At 40.7% G+C, this 18936-nt stretch overlaps 1 protein-coding gene and 1 non-coding gene across 4 annotated transcripts in view; one reads left to right on the top strand and one right to left on the bottom strand.

Moving 5' to 3' along the window:
• Positions 1–15: 15 nt before the first annotated feature.
• The window catches only part of RCAN3 (RCAN family member 3), a 28463-nt gene continuing 9542 nt past the window's right edge, over positions 16–18936 (top strand). The window contains exons 1-2 of one of the 3 annotated variants that reach the window (XM_028487734.2): positions 16–253; positions 7101–7352. In XM_028487734.2, the coding sequence (XP_028343535.1) occupies positions 7158–7352 (195 nt within the window). In that variant the 5' untranslated portion in view covers positions 16–253; positions 7101–7157. Of the gene's footprint in view, positions 254–554; positions 657–7097; positions 7353–18936 lie in introns of those variants that run through there. The other 2 variants (XM_007121112.4, XM_007121113.4) reach the window with 2 other exon arrangements.
• TRNAS-GCU (transfer RNA serine (anticodon GCU)) lies at positions 16349–16421 on the bottom strand. The gene has a single exon. It is a non-coding gene; the product is annotated as a tRNA-Ser (tRNA).

The following is an 18936-nucleotide window of genomic DNA, read 5'->3' as shown; positions in this document are numbered from 1 at the left end:
CGGGCGCGCGCGCGACGCCGACGGCCTCGCTTTCCAGGACGCGGCTCGCGCCCAGGCGGAGGCGGCCGCTCCCGCGGGCGTCGAGGGCGTGGCGGCTAGGCTCTGGGCTGCGGGCACCTAACAGACTGTACCCCGCTGGCCGTCCGCCTCGTCTCCCCAAGCGCGGCCCCTCGCGGCGCCCAGTCTCCCGCGTAGCCCGTCCGGCCGCCCCAGCCTCTCCTTGCCTGCCTGCCTACGACGGCCACGCGAGCAGGTGAGTCTCCCCTTCGCAGGGTGGGGCCGGCGCCCGCCTCTCCGAGCAGGCTCTGCACCCGGCTCTCGGGAGGATGGGGAGCACTAGGTGTGGCAAGTTAAAAATAGAAACGGTCCGCAGGTGCCGGGAGGGGTGGGCGCTCCCGTGCCCGAGACCCCAGAGATGCTGCGCCTTTGCCTTCCGGGTCCAGCCCCTCTGGCGTCCAGGCTCTTCTCTGACAGCTCTGGGGTCGTGTCTTGGAAAACAAAACCAAGAAAAATGTTCTCTCTCCCAACAGCTGTTTGACTTTTTGAAAAGCTGACAGAGCCAGCGTGCTCCTGAAGGCAGAAGGGTGCAGTCCAGGGGCGACCAGAAGTTGGAAGCCCCTCCTTTTTTCTTGCTCTCCTTCCTCCGTGATGCGCGGGTAACGATCGCATTACCTATTCGATAACTTCTTGAAACTTGTCTGTCTGCTTCCATCTGCTGCCTGGACCAATAGAGCAGTAGTGGTCCGTTTTCAGGTTGCTTCGTCCCAGCTTCCGTGCAAAATCTGATCATCTCCTTCAGGGATTAGGAGCCTAGTGCAGGGAGCAGTTCAGATCCGTGTTGCAGATACAAAGTAGGATTATTTAAAGTGATATTTTAGTGCAGTGCTCAAAGCCAGAAGTATTTGCTCCTTCTTGTTGAAACTTACCTAGCACACCACATTTATTCGAACTTTTAAGAGAAGTCTCTGCGTTTCATAGAAGTCTCAGATGTACAATTTCATAAGCGATTGACTTATTTGTAGCTGTGATTACATAGGATTTAAGTGATTAATTTTAAGACTGTTTCATTAGCTCTGATTCAAAATACTAATTATAAAAACACACAATACTGAGACTCAGAATACAGATGTTTGTGTATCAACTAAGTTCGTGCTTTTTGGTGGGGATATTATATTGGTTTTCTAGAAATGGATTTTTGATGCAGGAAGACAGTGAAAGGCCTGAAAACTCAGAGCCCCTTCTTTAGCCACGCTGTCAGCTTTGTGTTTTACCAGGTTGGCAAAACGTTTCTTTCTTAGCGTGGGAAGAGATTTCAGTGCTTTTCAGGAAAACAAGATTTGTCCCACTATTGAATTGTAACATCTGTAAAGCTTTTAAACGTGTTCATGTTAAGGATTACAAATGGGTACAAATTTTGTGTGGTACTAGAGGATATGTTGGTTGAAAGACTTAGGCAAAACATCATGAAAAATAGTGTGATTTGGAAATCTGTTAGGCTGAAACCTGTGAAATAATGGGAGGTCTAAAGTTCAATACCATTTGTTATTTAGACCCAAAGAACTACAGAAGGTGGAGGTCAGACAGTGGATCTCCACTTTTCCCTTAGAATGTAGAGGTTATAGTGAGAGGAAATGAATTACATACAGCGAAACAAATAGCATGAGTCTTTACATCTCTACTTCAGTTATTTTTTAAAACCTGTTATTTTCATTTGTTCTGACAAATGTGAAAAGAGGACATAGGTCATTGAAACATACAAAATTCAAAAATCTAATTTTCATCTTTACTGTTGCACCATTTTTTTTTTCTTACCACAGCTACTAAAAAGTAGTAAGAGTCTACCTAAAAGTAGTGAGTGGGGAGAAAGTGGGAGATAGAGGCTTGTAGGATAGCTATTCAGAACCCCCGCATTGACAACCCAGAGAGTTTTTTTAAAAAAAGGAATTTAGTCTAAATTTATAATTTAGACGTTTTTAAAAGGTATTTAGTAGTTCAACAGCATCTGTATTTTCCTCATTTTATATTGAGAGGACAAATGTAATACAAAAAGCCAGTGACCGTTCCAAGGTTTTTCAGCAGGGCACTTGTAGAGCTGGAAATGGGGTATTTTGTTTGCTTCCAGTATTGATCAATAGCATTTTGAGCACATCAAAACCATAATAAAGTGCATCTAGCTAAGGTATTTTAAATATGCACCAAGTTGAGAAGCATACTATTTTGAAAAATTATTATTTTTTTAATCCTGGAGGAGGAGGAGGAATTTACGTTTTCCTGATCAGAATTTAACATGCAAAGTCAAATCCATGGGCTTGACATTTTCCCCTGATGGATTACTTCTGTCACTAGGCTTGTAGCAGAGCAGAGGGTCATGCTACTTGGAGTTTTCCACTCATGTGATATTTCCATGAAGAAACAATTTGCCAGAAGCCAGCCACAGCTACCGTTGTGCTGCAGATGATGCTAAACCCTGATTAGCACAGACCTTGGCTTGCAAAAGCTGGTGGATATTGGTTCAGCCCTTTCCAATCAATATTTCCCTGAGTTAGTAAACTGAGGGACAGCTTAGTCTTGTAGGAGTTGCAGTGGGGCAGAGTTAGCGACAACTCCAGTAATATCAGCACAGAAGCTGTGTACTTCCGTAAATTTTTTTCTTTTCTGTAATAAAACCAAACAACTTCTTAAGTACCAGCTGAGTTACCTCGTAAGATGATTTCTTTACAGGTGTGCTAGGATTGTCTTTTCCACTGGTTGACTCTGATCATATCTCTCTGTTCAAATCTAGCTGCATTTATGATGCCAGAAAATTGTGAAATGGTTGATGATGTTGACTTAAGCTATATCCAAAAAAATCTCATGGCCTTTAGCAAGAGAACCATCATGTGAAAGACAACATCTCTAATACTGTGTGCACTGAATTACAACATAAAATTCTTTGAGGCCCTTAAAAAGTGCACCATGGCCTTTTCTCAGTTAGCTCTCTGTTTTTAAATCTTTAAATGATTTCATACTGGAGCTATATTACTACTACCAGTGGTTGCTCTGGAGCTGATTTTATTGATAGATCTGCGACTGAACAGTTTTCTTGAAATGATACAAAGTGTTAGTTTTATTTTTGTATCCTTTTTCTTGCTTGGAATTCGATCATTTGGGTGTGTATTTTTCTCATTTTGTTATTTTAATATCAGTTCCACCGAAGGTTCTGATATTATTGGGATCCTTTCGACCCAACAATACATTGACATAGATTGTGCCTACGTAAAAATAATTAGTTATTGACCACCAGCTGTATGCAAAGCATTATTCTGAGCACCCAGCATGTATTCTCTCATTTAATATATTTCTAACATCGTTATTGGATAAGGATTATTATTATCACCCCCATTTTAGAGTTGAGGAAATAGAAAGGGAGGCAGAGTAATTTACCTAACGTAGAATACAGGGAACAGAGTTTAAATCTAGAGGAGTCTAATTATGGAGCCTGAATCTTTCTGAGATATATTTAAATATTGTTCAAAGTTGTTTGCAGTTACTATGGTATTTCATTAATCCATCCTTTTAAGCTGTATCAAATATACACTACTGTATAAGTGAAGAAAATATAGCAATACTATAAAGATTATTGAAATATCTTGGGACAAAAGGCAAATAATTTAACAATAATGTAAAAAAATTGAAGGGAAAATACCTATAAAGATATTATAGGGGATAACTGACAATATGTGAAAATCGACTCTGATTTAGATAAAAGTATTATATCAATGTTGAAGTACTTGGTTTTGATAATTGAACTGTAGGTTGTATAAGAAAATGATCTTGTTCTTATACACTGAAGTATTTGGGAGTAAAGGGGGCATACCCTATCTTAGTCTCAATGGTTTGGGGAAAAATTTATATGTATAAAAATGAGAGAATGATATTTAAAATAGGCAAAAATGTAAGTAATTGTATACAGGAAAAGGGTACACAGGAATAACTTGTACTGTTCTTACAACTTTCCTGTTTGAAATTATATCAAAAGAAAAAGTTACCCCAAAATGAAGGTAGAAAACAGGAAATGAAGGTGTAACATTCTAAGAATTTTTTTGTAAAGTCAGGTGAAGGATTGTTTCTTGTGCTCTGATTTTTTTTTTTTTTTTTAGAGGTTGGAGGAAGGAACTTGAGACAAACAGAAAATCTTAGCAAAAATAGCTTGACTTTCTCAAATTTCAAAATCTAGCCATTCAAAGCTCCCTAACTCTCCAGTCAGGCCAGGTGTTTTCCTCACCTCTTTTTAATGGGGAGGGGGAGGTAAAGACATTAGTGTCTCAGAGATAAGAGGTAAAGACAGCCCACTTTTAGTGATACTGAAAGTTAAATTAGGTTGGTTATATCATTTCCCTGACTAAAACCTTCAATGCCATGCTAATATTGACTAATTTTTATGTCAGAACTCTGTAACCCTACTTTCAAGGCAGCCTGGTCCAAACCTACCTTTCTCACTTTGTTTCGTGCCATCCCCACCAAACCTGGTCCACTCTGGCCACACCAAATCTCATGATCTTGTGCCTGCTCCTCTTTTTGTCTTCCTGCCTTTGTCCATGAACTGTTGGCTTTGCCTGGAATGCACCCCATTCTTTTCCTGCTGAAATTCTGTTCATCCTTTTAAGTCTAACCATAACCTCCATTGGGGAAGCTGTCTCTAATCTCATGCAGAATTAAATTTTCCTTTGTCTGTGCTGCCGTATCAGAGGGGTAAACACAATACTACCTGCTTCCGTTCAGTAATCCTTATTAAGCATATACTCTGAGCTAGAAACTGTGCCAGGGACTGGGGATTCAAAGGTGCTCAAGCTCTGGTAGCTTAGGAGTGATTTGTAAACAAATAGTCAAGTACATAACAGAGAAATGAACAAAGCTACGGACTCTACCTGACAACGTAGGCTTAAAGAAAAGATTACAATGAAAGTCACAGTGAGATACCATTTTCCCCCCCAGCACGCCCCTGTCCAGATCAGAGATTTCCAGCACAATCATCTACTTAAATGAATAAGTTTTAAACAGTTGTAGTACCAGATAGGTATATTCAAAGGAAAGCTAAAAATACAAGTCTAGAACTCAGGAGAGAGAGGTGGAGTTCAGTGTGCACAGGCAGGAAAGACCTGGGGGCAGATGAGAATCTTTCGGGATCCTTTCGTTTTTCAACGCATCATCATCGCCTCCAATGCCCAAGATTCTGCTCTTGCTTCCCTCTCAATTTCGGTGACATCTTTCCCGGCTTAAGAATTACTGAAGCGAGAGACTGTATTGATATACATGTGTTGTCTGTGTCAACCACGGGGAAGCAGGAAACAAAGTTGAGAAACACCGGTGGTGGAGTAGTTAAAATGCTTGGGTCTGGATAAAACCACCCAGGAAGAGTAAGATGAAGAGGACGGGGTTGAAACCTCGAAGAGACTTGTAAAGGGTGAGTAGGGAAAGAGGAGCCAGTGACAAGGGCATCTGGGGAGGAAGGAGAGCCTGGAAAGACGGAGCCCCGGGAGGGCAGGGGCACAGAGATGTCCCAGAAGGAATGGGTGGGCGGCGGTCCCGAGCTGCAGAGACAGGCAGAGGCCTGGGGTTAGGACACCACGAAGAGGCTGTTGCTGTCCAGTGGGGGCAGCTTTAGCTAGAAGGGGGTGGCAGCAGTCCTGCTTCCCTGAATTCAGGAGTGACTGGAGTTGAGGAGACTCCTCTTTCCAGGAAGCTGGTAGGAAAGGGGAAGAAGAGACAGAGGGAGGTGGATGGAGGGGCAGGCAGACTCCAAATGGAAGGTTTACTTTTTTCAAGATTGGGCCGGGGTGGGGGTGGGGAATCTTGAAGAGGTATGTTTGCCGAGGAAGAGGAATGAGTGGGTGGAGACGGAGAAATTAAAAGTAGAGGAGCCAGTTAATGGAACAAGGTCCTTTGGGGGTATTATTGAAGAGAAGAAGCTCTTGCTTTGGTGGGATCTCCTTGAGGATAGGAACCATGTTTTATTCATCTCATAGCTCCCTGTACCTGGCATGCAGTAGACACTCGGAAAATGTTTCTGAAAACAAGTAAAGATTTTACTTTTTAGAATTAGTCTTTCCTGATTGATAAAGTGGAATAACGGGGGAAAAAAAAAAATCACTATTTTTTTCCGATAATTAACATTCTGTACTGTTTTCTATATAAGCAATATATTTGCAACTTCGTGTTCTTTGACATGAAAGAGAAAATCACAAAGGTAATATTGAGGTAGTAATAATCATGCTCACTTAATTTTTCTGTGCCGGATAAGTATTACCTAAATTCCAGCATCTTGAAATGTACTATGTTCAAGGCACTGTGCTTGGTGGGCGTGGAGTGCAGTGCATCAGAAGAGAAAAAAATGCACATAAACAGTCCTATAAGACAGACTCTGTTCATTATTTAACAGTGGGACGCTATCAGCTCCATGCTTTGAGGTTAAAATTATTGATTTTTAAGCATTCAGAGAAAGGACATTTTAAAAATTGTCTTCTATGTCAGATTTTGCCCATTGTAAATATTTCTGATATTAGCAAAGACCAACTTTGTATAGAACTTTTGGTTCTGTGTAACTTAGTTCTTCGAGAGTGTATTCAAAAAGAACAAATTGGTTAAAAAAGGTAAAGTCAGCTTATTGCAGACCATATTTTAGGGTGCAGATGGTGAGTGAATCAGTGTGGGTTTTATTTTGCTCTGCCAATTTCAGTGTTGCAGACCTAAATCCCAAACAAATATGCAAAGGCAGTTCTGGTTCACATTTTCCTTCCTACTGCTTGTAAACTGGTGTACATGTTGATAGTATCTCATTTTGTATTATCCCCCCAGCTGCATTTCACTAGAAAACTTGCATCCTTTTTTTTCGTAATATGTCGTTGCCAGTGAAATATATTACATAAAGTATGCTAAGCAAATCAAATTAATATGTATAGAATTCATTTATGAGGACTGTAATGAGGTGATTTAAACTTTGATTGATCTTTCCTGAATAAAATTGCTTCATTTGATGAGTCTCTGTCTTGAGAATTAATTGGAGCGTTATTGGGCCTTCAAAGTCTTATCTCTGTTGTTTTCTTTTTTTTTTTTAACAGTAGATGCCTGGTAGACATCTTAGAACTTTAAGAACGGAAAAGACCTGCTTTTAGGGGATAATGCTGAGGGACACTATGAAATCTTGGAATGATAGCCAGTCAGATCTCTGTAGCAGTGACCAAGAAGAGGAAGAAGAGATGATATTTGGTGAAAATGAAGATGATTTGGAAGAAATGATGGATTTAAGTGATCTGCCTACCTCACTTTTTGCTTGCAGTGTCCATGAAGCTGTGTTTGAGGTGCCAGAGCAGAAGGTAGGCATGTACCCTGCCGTTCCCTGCCTTTGGTAGTGTGTTAAATGTGTGCGGGTTTGGGGAAACAGCATGTGGCTGCCCGTTTGCAAAGTTTATTACTGGTCCGTGACAGGTAGAGAAGTGTGCACCAAACTTTAGACATTGCTGGGGCATTTTTATTATGCTTTATGAGTTTATCAGTCTGCAACAGATAGGAAATATTTAAAATCCAGTCTTCCCCACAGACATTTTGAGAAGTACTGGTTTCTAGTGAACTCTGAATCAAGTCCTGTTAAGTTCATCCATTTATTCATGCAGTCATTCATTTTTGGAGCCTTTGGTTAAAGAGAAGCTAAGTGATTTTTAGCCTGGCTTCCTATTACTTGGGAGTTAATTCACAAAAGAAGGAATTATTTTAAGCCTTTTTCTAGGGCTAATTACGTAATTAGGACTATTTATGATTTCATTTTAACAGAGTTATTAGTGTTTTACTTTCTACAACCTGGCCAGGGCAAAATGATTGAGTTTATTTTTTTAGAAGGTTACTCTTCTTTAGTTCATTCATTATTTAACTGGAAAAAGAGATTGTGTGTGCGCTTTTGGTTCCGTCGTGACCTCACAAAAGCTCGTGGGTCTTAATCATACAAAAGTAAAATATTTCTGCCACTGGTATGAATTTTGCATGTTCTAAGACTTCGTTTAAAAATCCTATCACGATCCTTTAAGTTTGCTATCTATGCCCTCAAAGTATTTTCCTTCCAGTGACTCTCATGGAGCAGAACTAGATATAGTTTGACTCAGAACGTACTTGAGTGCTCCAGTGTGTAAGGCACCGTACCAGTTGCTTCGGGGAATTTAAACAGCTTCTGCCACAGAGAGTTTACAGTCCTGCAGTGGAGATGATCAGTAATTTGACGTAAGATAGAATACTCGTGCCTTTAGAGACACTTGAAAGTACAGAGGTAACAGAGGAGTAGGATCACAGCCAGCTGGAATAAAAAGATCTTACGGGGAGACGGCATTGCAGAGGAGCTGTGTGAGTTGGGTAGGAGTTTAGCAGGGGAGGGAAAGGCAGTTCTAGCCAGAGGGAACAGAATGAGCGAAAGAGCTGAATCAGGAGAGCATGGACTGCTTACTGCAGGGAGTAGCGAGCAGTTCTGTGTGGCTGGTGCTGAGGTGAGATGTAGCCAAAGTCAAGAGCAATCGGGCTGGAAAGGTGAGTGTGAGGCATCCTGCAGACTCAAGGAGTTTGCCCTTCTGTGGTCAGTAGCCTCTGAGCAAAGGAGGGGCAGTCAGAATTACACATTGGGAAGTTCAGCCACAACCTGTGAAGGGCAGAGTGGTGGCAGGAGAGCCAAAAGCAGGGCCCGTTGGGGTGCGCTTGTGGAAACCAGCCTAGAGGTGCAGGAGACCTGGAAGGGGAGCGGGAGAGGGTGGCCGCCACCAGGTTTTTACCGTTTGGGTTTGTTATCATTTACAAATGCTTTTTTCTTTCCCAAGTTCAGTCACAGTGTAGACATTTTGAAATCATTCTTCCTAGTTTTCTCATACGTTTTAAGAGCTCTAAATTTTCATGTGATAAATAATTACATTGACTTTGTTGTTTGTTGTTGTGAGAAACCACATGTATTACTAGTTTATCTACAAATTCGTAACAGTTTTTCAAGAAACGTCACGATCTTATCTGTCCCACGTTTTTCTTTTTTTACTATAGCCTAGGGATTTGTTTAACTTGCCGAAGTGATGAATTCTGGTTGGTTTTCAATTTTAAAACCATTTGAGGTTGTATCTAACCTAAATTTATATTGGAAATCATATCACCAGAAATTCTAGCAGCGGTTCAGTGGACTTCACATTACATACAGTTCTTAACTCATAGTACATTTTATATAAAAACCTTCATGGGGCTTCCCTGGTGGCGCAGTGGTTGAGGGTCCGCCTGCCGATGCAGGGGACGCGGGTTCGTGCCCCGGTCCGGGAGGGTCCCGCGTGCCGTGGAGCGGCTGGGCCCGTGAGCCGTGGCCGCTGGGCCTGCGCGTCCGGAGCCTGCGCTCCGCGACGGGAGAGGCCGCAACAGTGAGAGGCCCGCATACCGAAAAAAAAAAAAAAAAAAAAAACCTTCATGGTAATATCTGAAGCTGCAGAATATAAAATGTTTATATAATAAAATTATATATGGATCATTAATTGGATATAAAATGTAGGGAGAATCAAATGTTTTCTTTAGAGTTTGCTTCTCACTATCAGTGTCTTATTTTGCTTTAGTTTCTTCTGGAATAACCTGTTTGTGCAGGTCATCCACGTACGTGCAAAAAACAAAGCAAAACAAAAACCACTTCTGACGGATTATGGGCAAAATAATTCTGATTGCAATTAAATGCTTTATTTTCAAAAGAATTTTAGTTTTTTCTCCTGGTTTGAAAAGGTTTTTTTTTTTTTTTTTTTTTTTTTTTTGCAGTACACGGGCCTCTCACTGTTTGAAAAGGTTTTTGTCTTGATAATCTTATAATTGTTGGAATGAGCTTTTACCCTCTTCTGAATGGTAGACTGAGTAACACAGGTGCCATTGTCATGTGAAGGTGAATCTTCATTTTAGATTGCTGGATTTGGGCTCTACATTTTCATCAGTTTTTCTTGAAAATTGCATGAGGTGGGGGAGGAAAAGTAAAGAATATAGTAAACTGTAAGAAAAATAAACCGAGGAAAAGGCTTATCTCGTGATTTCTGTTTCTGCAGCAGCACGGTTGCTAGTTTTTATACATGTGCTCAGCTAATCAGTGGCTCCATCTGGAGCACTACAGGTTTAGTACCTAATTTTTCTGTAACAGATTGGAATTTGTTCCAGTGTGATTTTATTAACTTGACATTTTTTTTTTTTTTTTTTTTTTTTTTTTTTTGTGGTACGCGGGCCTCACACTGTTGTGGCCTCTCCCGTTGCGGAGCACAGGCTCCGGACGCGCAGGCTCAGCGGCCATGGCTCACGGGCCCAGCCGCTCCGCGGCATGTGGGATCCTCCCAAACCGGGGCGCGAACCCGGTTCCCCTGCATCGGCAGGCGGACGCGCAACCACTGCGCCACCAGGGAAGCCCTAACTTGACATTTTTAACCCCAGTTTTCCCTTTCTTAAAATAAGGAGAAATTGAGCAGCCTTCTGGTTTGAACATGAGAGGTCTTCAAAATGCAATTTAGGTTTTTATGATGGGAGAAACTGGAGTGATTCTTCTTTCTGATTTAGGTCTGTGTGTCTGAGGGGACTCAGTAAATGTTGGTGCGAAGCAGCATTCCAGATAAGACTGACTTTATAAAGAAATGCATGTGGCTTTTGGATTAGTCTCTTCACAAAGCACTACCCTTCGCACATGAAACTGTTTCCACTGACCTACTCACCATACGACATTTGATTTATTTTTCTAATGACGATGGTTGGGGTATATTAAGACATCTCTACTTGCTCTCCTGGTCCTGCTTTTTGATCAGTGACACTTAGCATCTAATACAGTTCCCAGTACGGGGCAACACCTGTTAAATGTTTGTTGAATGAATGGATTATGTAAGATGTTTGTGGGGGATTAGTGATACAGAGTTGTGGTAGAGAAACAGACTTATAAGCTGAGTGAGGTTAAGTAGTATGTAGGAGATTTAATCTGAAATTGTGATTTCAGATACACTGGCGCAAATTCTTCTGTGGTCTGTATAATCATATGCATAATATAATCTTTCTGTCGAGCATTTGGTTTCTATACCCTCCATTTAAAGAAGAATAGAAAATATTACTTAAGAAAAATAAATGATGTCTGGAAGTTAACTGAAATACCCTGAGTCTCTGGTTTTTAGACCTAATCGATTGTTGAGTGTTCTAATACAGCCTTCAATCCGGGAGAAATAAATCTTTTGAGGAAAGTGATTTGTTTTAAATTTGAGAATTGAAAAAGGGGATTCAAAGGAAGAATGTTAAAGTGAACTGTATTTTTAACAGTGCCTGGAACATAATATGGTTTCAGTAAATATTTGTTTAATTGAATCTGTAGTGCCATTCTGGCCAAGAGTTAGTAAAAATTTAGTTAACTTCAAGGCTAGATTAAACACTAGAGAATCATAGAAGTTTAGAGCTGGAAGAAATCCTAGCCAAGTCTCATACAGTAGTTTCAGAGTAACAGAGTAATTGAGCTTGCTTTAGAACCCATTTTTCAGTTGTACACTGAAAACTACAAAACATTGCTGAAAGAAATTAAAGACAACACAAATAAATGGAAAGATATTCATATCCATGGACTGGAATACTTAAAATTGTTAAGATGTCAGTACTGCCTAAAACAGTCTGTGGGTTTGGTGCAATCCCTATCAAAATCCCAAAGATGTTTCCTGCAGAAATAGAAAAACTCATCCTAAAATTCATAGACTCTGAAGAGACCCCCAAATAACCAAAACAATTTTGAAAAAGAACAAAGTTGGAGGACTCACACTTGCTGATTTTAAAACTTAATACAAAGCTGTAGTAATCAAAGCAGTGTGGTACTTACTTGTCAATTATATCTCAATTAAAAAAAAACAACAGTACAGTACTGGTATAAAGATAGACATATTACCCAATTGAATAGAACAGAGAGTCCAGAAATGAATCCTTGCATATATGGTCAAATGATTTTTCAGCAAGGATACCAAGACCATTCAATGGGGAAAGGACAGTCTCTTCAACATATAATGCTAGGAAAACTGGATATCCACATGCAAAAGAATGAAGTTGGACCCTTACCTTACACCATATACAAAAATTAATTCCAAATAGATCAAAGACCTAAATGTAAGAGCTAAAACTATAAACTCGTAGAAGGAAACATAGCGGGAAAGCTTCTTGACATTGGATTTGGCATTAATTTCTCAGATATGACACCAAAAGCACAAACAACAATAGAAAAAATAGATAAATTGGACTTTATCAGAATTTAAAACGTGTGCAGAGAATATTTTCAAATCGTATATCTGATAAGGGATTAATACCCAGAATATATAAAGAACTCCTAAAATTCAACAACAAAAACCACATGGGGTATATACAACTAATTGAAAAATGGGCAAAAGATTTGAATAGACATTTCTCCAAAGATGTATAAATGGCCAATAAGCACATGAAAAGATGCTCAACATCATGAATAATTAGGGAAATACAAATCAAATTCACAATGAGATACTTCACACCCATTATTGACAAGGATATGGAGAAATTGTGGAACCTTTTGTGCATTGCTGGCGGGAACATAAAATGGTATGACTGCTGTGGAAAATGGTATGGCAGTTCTTCAAAGAATTAAGCATAGAATTACCATATAATCCAGTGATTTTGCTTCTGGGTATATACACAAAAGAAAGCAGGGACTCCAACAGATATTTGTACACCAATGTTCACGGCAGCATTATTCACAGTAGGCAAAAAGTGGAAACAACTCTAATGTCTATCAACGGATAAGTTAATAAACAAAATGCAGTGTATACATACAATGGACTATTATCCAGACTTAAAAACGAATGAAATTCTGATACTGTGGATGAACCTTGAAAGACATTATGCTAAGTGAAATAAGCCAGACACAAGAGGATAAATATTGTGTGATTCTACTTACATGAGACAGAAAGTAGAATGGTGGTTGCCATGGGCTGTGAGAAGTGGGGAATTGGGAGTTACAGCTTAATGGGTACAGAGTTTCAATTTGGGATGATGAAAAGTTCTGGAGATGGATAGTGGTTATGTACAGCAGTGTGAATATACTTAATGCCACTGAATTGAACACTTAAAAATGGTTAAAATGGTAAATTTTGTTTTGTATATTTTACCACAAAAAAAATGCAACCCCCCCTTTTTCTTGACTTTATCATTCTTTGTAATATGCTTTTATACATATATAATATATATAAAATATGTACGTGTGTGTACTATGTATGTATATATGTATGGGCACCTCTTTTGCCCCACTTTGCATGCTTTTGGCCCATGTTTTCACTCCAGCTGTTGTGAGAGTACTCACCTGTGTGCAGGTGTAACCTCACAGCAGCTGGCCTCTGTGGCACTGTGGATATCTTGCTCTTTGTCCCAGTGTTTCTCTGCTGACTGTGCACAGATGCTCGTCCGTATTGATGCAGGTGCAGACGTAGCAGTGTGAGGGAGTTAATTAACATCTCACAGGGCAATCCTCGACCGGTGGGGGGCTGAAGCCAGTGAATAAGTCCCTTATCCTCTACTCTCCAGCCACCAGTTCCTTGGCTTCTGGCTCCTCAGAGCGCTCCTAGCAGGATCAAGCCCCAGTTGCTCACAGAGGTGACCAACTTGGTAACACAACCTGGACAGAAGGAGGATGGGCTTTCCCTTCTTCCCTGTTCCCACCTTGTCATATGAGGCCACTTCCCAAAACAAGCTCCTTGTGTGTGCCCTTGCCTTGGCCTCTGCTTTCACAAGGAGCCCAGGGAAGACACAGGTGAATAACTTCCAAGTTTGGTTATTCCTCCTGTGTAAAGGCACTGTCTCAGGCTCTCCAAAAAGGGACAATTTTTAGCTTGTGCAAGAAGGGTAAAGACTAATATAAAGAAAAACCACGTGCCCACCCAATTTAGCAAATAAAATTTTACTAATAAATTGAATTCCTTTTGTCTTCTCCCAGAGATAAGCGTTATCCTGAACTCCATGTTTATCATTTCCCATGCAATTTTAACTTTTTATTAAGTTTAACCATATGAAATTGGTGTATCTGTAGGCCAAAATGGTCAAATACAGGTTTCCCCCTTTCTCCAAAAGTAGAGTGTTTCTTTCAAAAAGAAACCACTTTCAAAAAGTGGTGGATACCTGTATTGGCATTTCTTCTGGTTCAACCTAATACCTGTATTGGCATTTCTTCTGGTTCAACCTAATACTGTGTGTGTGTGCAAAATTTTTAAATTTTGCTCTATTTGCAGTTGACATGATTGTCTATTTAGAAAGGACTCTACATAAAAACTCTTAGAACTAATAAGTGAGTTTAAGAAGGTTGTAGGATACAGGGTCAGTATACAATATCAACTACATGTCTCTATGCTAGCAGTAAACATTTGGAAATTGAAACTTAAAAAACATTACAGTAGCACCATGAAATACTTAAAGATAAATCCAACAAAATATGTGCAGGATCTGTATGCTGAAAACTATAACACTAATGGAATACATAGAATTTTACATTATTTAAAATTTTCTATAAATGGCATAATTATATGGTTTTTTTCTCCATGTTATATTTGTAAGATTTTTTTTTTTTAAATACCATGCCTCTCCCTTTTGGCCTGCAAAGTTTTCTGTTTTTTTAAATTAATTAATTAATTAATTTTTGGCTGCATTGGGTCTTCATTGCCGGGCACGGGCTCTCTCTAGCTGTGGTGAGCAGGGGCTACTCTTCGTTGCAGTACGTGGGCTTCTCAATGCGGTGGCTTCTCGTTGCGGAGCACGGGCTCTAGGCGCGTGGGCTTCAGTAGTTGTGGCTCGCGAGCTCTAGAGCGCAGGCTCAGTAGTTGTGGCGCACGGGCTTAGTTGCTCCATGGCATGCGGGATCTTCCCGGACCAGGGATCAAACCCATGTCCCCTGCATTGGCAGGTGGATTCTTAACCACTGCGCCACCAGGGAAGTCCCCTATATTTGTAAGATTAATCCATGTTGAGATATGTGTTCAGTGTCCCTTGCTGTATACTGTCCTGTTTTACAAATATACCATTCTTTATTTACCCATTCTAATGTTGGACATTTAGGTTATTTTTGAGATGTTGTTATTGCAGCAGTGATGTTGTAAATGTTCTGTATGTGTCCTGTATATGTGAGGGTGAGAGTGGGGGGTCTCCTCGGGGTATATAAACAGGAATGATGTTGCTGGCTTGTCAGGTTGCACATTTTCACCATCTTAGTGGAGACTGTCAGATAGTCTCTAAAGTTGTATCTGTTTGCATTCCTACCAGCCATGTAGAAGAGTTCCCATTGTTCCATAGCATCACCAATACTTTATATTTTCAGAATTGAAAATTTTTGCCAGTCTGGTAGTTAACATTTTTATTCCTTTTTAACACACTTTTGCATAAACTGTAGATGAATGCTTCTCAAATTTATCGCTTAGTGAAGGACCAGGTTTTTCCTCCAAACTGTCACAGATTTGTAAAATGCAATAAGAATGTCACAGCAGTGTAAACTTGCTAAAATGTTCCTAGACCCTTTCTCTCAATTTCTATACCAAACCTTGTTGTGGACCAGTAGCGAAGTTCATGGACTAGCGCTGGGTCCTCAGACCACCGCATCGTATAAATAACATTTAGGAAATTCCAAATATGAGATTTTGAAATGAAGAAGCTATCTTCAGTTATCTTCAATTATATTTGTAGCTTCCATTGTAAATACTTTGTCTCAAAAACCAGAGTTAAAAAGGGTCTTAGATCATTTAGGTAGGTATCCTAATTATCGGCCATATTAAGAGATCACTGAATAGTCAGGTTAGCTGTCATGTTCTTAGAGACAATTGGTTTACAGATTCCACATTCGATCTCGATTTGTGTATTCAGTAAGTGTTTACTGAGCATTGTGCCAGCCACAGTTAAAGTTCTGGGGAGACAGTGGTGAACACAATGACTCTCCAGCCCTGATGGAACATTAAGGAGATAAAGATATTTAACATGCAAACAAGTGAATCAGAAGTTCAGATAATAACAAGTATTGCTGTGAAGAAAATAAAATAGTGGAGGGGTAGGGAGTGACTTGATGGGTGACAGTTTTTAACTAGAGTGGTTGGGGAAGGCCTGTCTGAAGAAGTGATGTTTGAAGTCACCGAATAATGAGAAGGAACCAGTATAATATTTAATACTTCCTATAATTTAATTGAGATTTATCCTAACATAATTTTTAAAATATTTATTTAGGCTGCTCTGGGTCTTAGTTGCGGCACGCAGGATCTTTGTTGCAGCATGCAGGCTTCTTAGTTGCGGCATGTGGACTACTTAATTGCGGCATGGGGGAATCTAGTTCCCCGACCAGGGATCAAACCCGGGACCCCTGCATTAGCAGTACAGAGTCTTACCCACTGGACCACCAGGGAAGTCCCCTAACATAATTTAAATAACTTTTCTCTAATGTGTCTATATAGTTGAAATGCCTTATTTTTTTTTTATCTTTCTCAAAACAAATAATGCATTGAAGCTTTTTTTCCCCAGTAATCTCAATTTCAGTTGGAAAAGCTCTGCTGGTCCCCAAATCAAGGTAGGATTTAAGGTCCTTGGGTTCTAAGAAACATCTAGATTACCCATGTGTATGTGTTCCTAATCTCTCCAAAGCAGGGTGCTCCCATGGGGGAGGGCGGGATAATTCAGGAGTGAGCGAACTTGGAATAGGCACGTGTGTCGCCTCTATACTGCCTGGCACAGAGCCCAGCTTTTGAGCCTTGCTGTGCATTAAATATGTGATGAATAAAAAACTGGGAAGATTATCCTCAAGGTCAGGGTACCAACACTCGCCAGCGTTTATGCTGAGCCCTCCTAAATTAATTTCAGTAACCATGTCTTTTCTGTTTGTTTTATTTTCTTATCTGATTTACATTTCTATTTTTATAAGTTTTGTAGGGCGTGTTTTATTGGGATAGCACAACACGTCCATAATATGTGTGTATATGTATATAAATTTAAAAGTAGATAAATAAATAAAGTATATGGCAGTGCATATTGAAATACTTTTACTGGTTTGGGTGTACAAAGGACTTTTTTCTGCAAACCATTTTAAGAGTAAGTTGCCAGCAATGGTGGCCATCACCCACAATTTTTTAATTTGTATTTGCTACAAACAAGGGCATTCTAAGAGAAAAAACAAGATTCAGGAAGTTAACATTGATATATTACATTGTTCTAATTCTCCGACACCCCACCCCCCCCTCAAATTTGCCGGTGGTTCCAGTAATGTCCTTTATAACAACAACAACAAAAATCCAGTCCCTTATCACGCAGTGCATTCAGTTAGTTGTCAGATCTCTTTAGTCTCTTTCAGTCTGAAACAATTCCTAGTCCTCCCTGCCTTTCAGGATGCTCACACTCTAGGAGACGGCAGGCTGGTCGTTTTGTAGCCCGTCTCTCAGTTTGGGTTTGGCTGATGTTTCTTCAGGGTCAGAGTCAGGTTGTGCACCTTTGGCAGGAACATCACAGAAGTGATGCTGTCCTCTTCTCACATCCATCTTTAATTTGTCCTATTACCGGTGAAATTCACTTTGAGCCCTTGATTAAGACAGTGTCTCCCAGGTTTCTGCACTGTCGAGTTATTCTTTTTTCCTTGTAATTAATAAGTACTTTGTGGGAGTTACTATGAAAGTAAATATCCTGTATCCCTGTCAAGTTTTAAACATATTTACTCATATCAGCAAGATTCGTGGTTTCCTATTTCATTCATTGGTTATAATCTGTTACTGTCTTGATTTTATGCTCACTTTCGTCCCAGGTTTGGCCAGCGCGTGCCCCTTCCAGGTGGTCTCTGTGTCTTTTTGACATGTGCCCATCACTCTTTGGGTACCTCTTTAAACTTTCTAGCCTAACAAACTATTCCAGAATTATCTTGTACTCTCCCTGCCCCAGCACTGGAATCAGCCATTCCTCTGAGGAGCCTTGATTCCTTTCAATGGAGAACAGTCATATTTAGGAACCAAGATAGGAGTTAGCTGTGTGTGCCGGGTGCTCTTGGAGTCTCACTGTTCCTAGGCCTCTGGCACAGAGGTGGGAACTATGTGCATATGAACATATTTGCATACATACCAGTGTTTACACGTATACTTCCAACTCCAGTCCAACACTAAAGAATTGTTTCTAGTTTTCTCCCTTTTCAAATCTGTAACTCCTTTCTCTGACAGAGAGAAAACTAGCTTCCATTATCTTATTATAGTTACTTATTCAATCACTTCTTCTGTATCACCTTAAATTAAATCACCACCCACCCCCTTTCCCATGTGGACACCCACCTGTGTTCCAACACCCCATGTCAGGTCCCACCCTGCACCCAGACCCACCACAGGAAAGTCCCTTCACCCCATCTGGGTTCTGATACTCCCGCGGGTGCCCTCTGTACCCTGCTCGGGATCCAGTGTCCTGTGCTGCCCTCCTACAGACACATCCCTACCCACTTGGGCTCCGAGCTCCAGGCTGGATTGCCTTCCTGAGCAGGTCCCCTCCTCAGCCTTCTCACGCCATCAGCCTTCCCCTTTGCTGGATACCTTCCCTCTTGCCCTGCTCTGGGCAGTCTTCCCACATGGGCATCCTCCTCACCCCGCTGAGTTTCAGCACCCTGTGTTGGGCTACCCCATGTGGGCATACTGTCCTCATCCTTGTTGGGCTCCCGCACCGCATGCTGGGCCTGCCTCCCTCCCTGGTGTCTGCCCCCCTTAACCCACCTGTATCTGACACCCTGCTCCAGGCCACTGAGGCTCCCTGCTCCCCATCACCATGGACACACCAACCTTACTTGGCTACACCTGAAGGCTTCTGAACCGAATGTTCAGGAAGAGGAAGGATGCCTTATTCTTTTTAAAGGAACAAATAATACACTTCCTTCTCAGACTTGTTTCTGACATTCTTTCAAGT

The sequence above is a fragment of the Physeter macrocephalus genome, chromosome 3, assembly GCF_002837175.3.
Source record: "Physeter macrocephalus isolate SW-GA chromosome 3, ASM283717v5, whole genome shotgun sequence".
Lineage (NCBI taxonomy): Eukaryota > Metazoa > Chordata > Mammalia > Artiodactyla > Physeteridae > Physeter > Physeter macrocephalus.
This window is presented reverse-complemented; position numbering and strand designations above follow the sequence as displayed.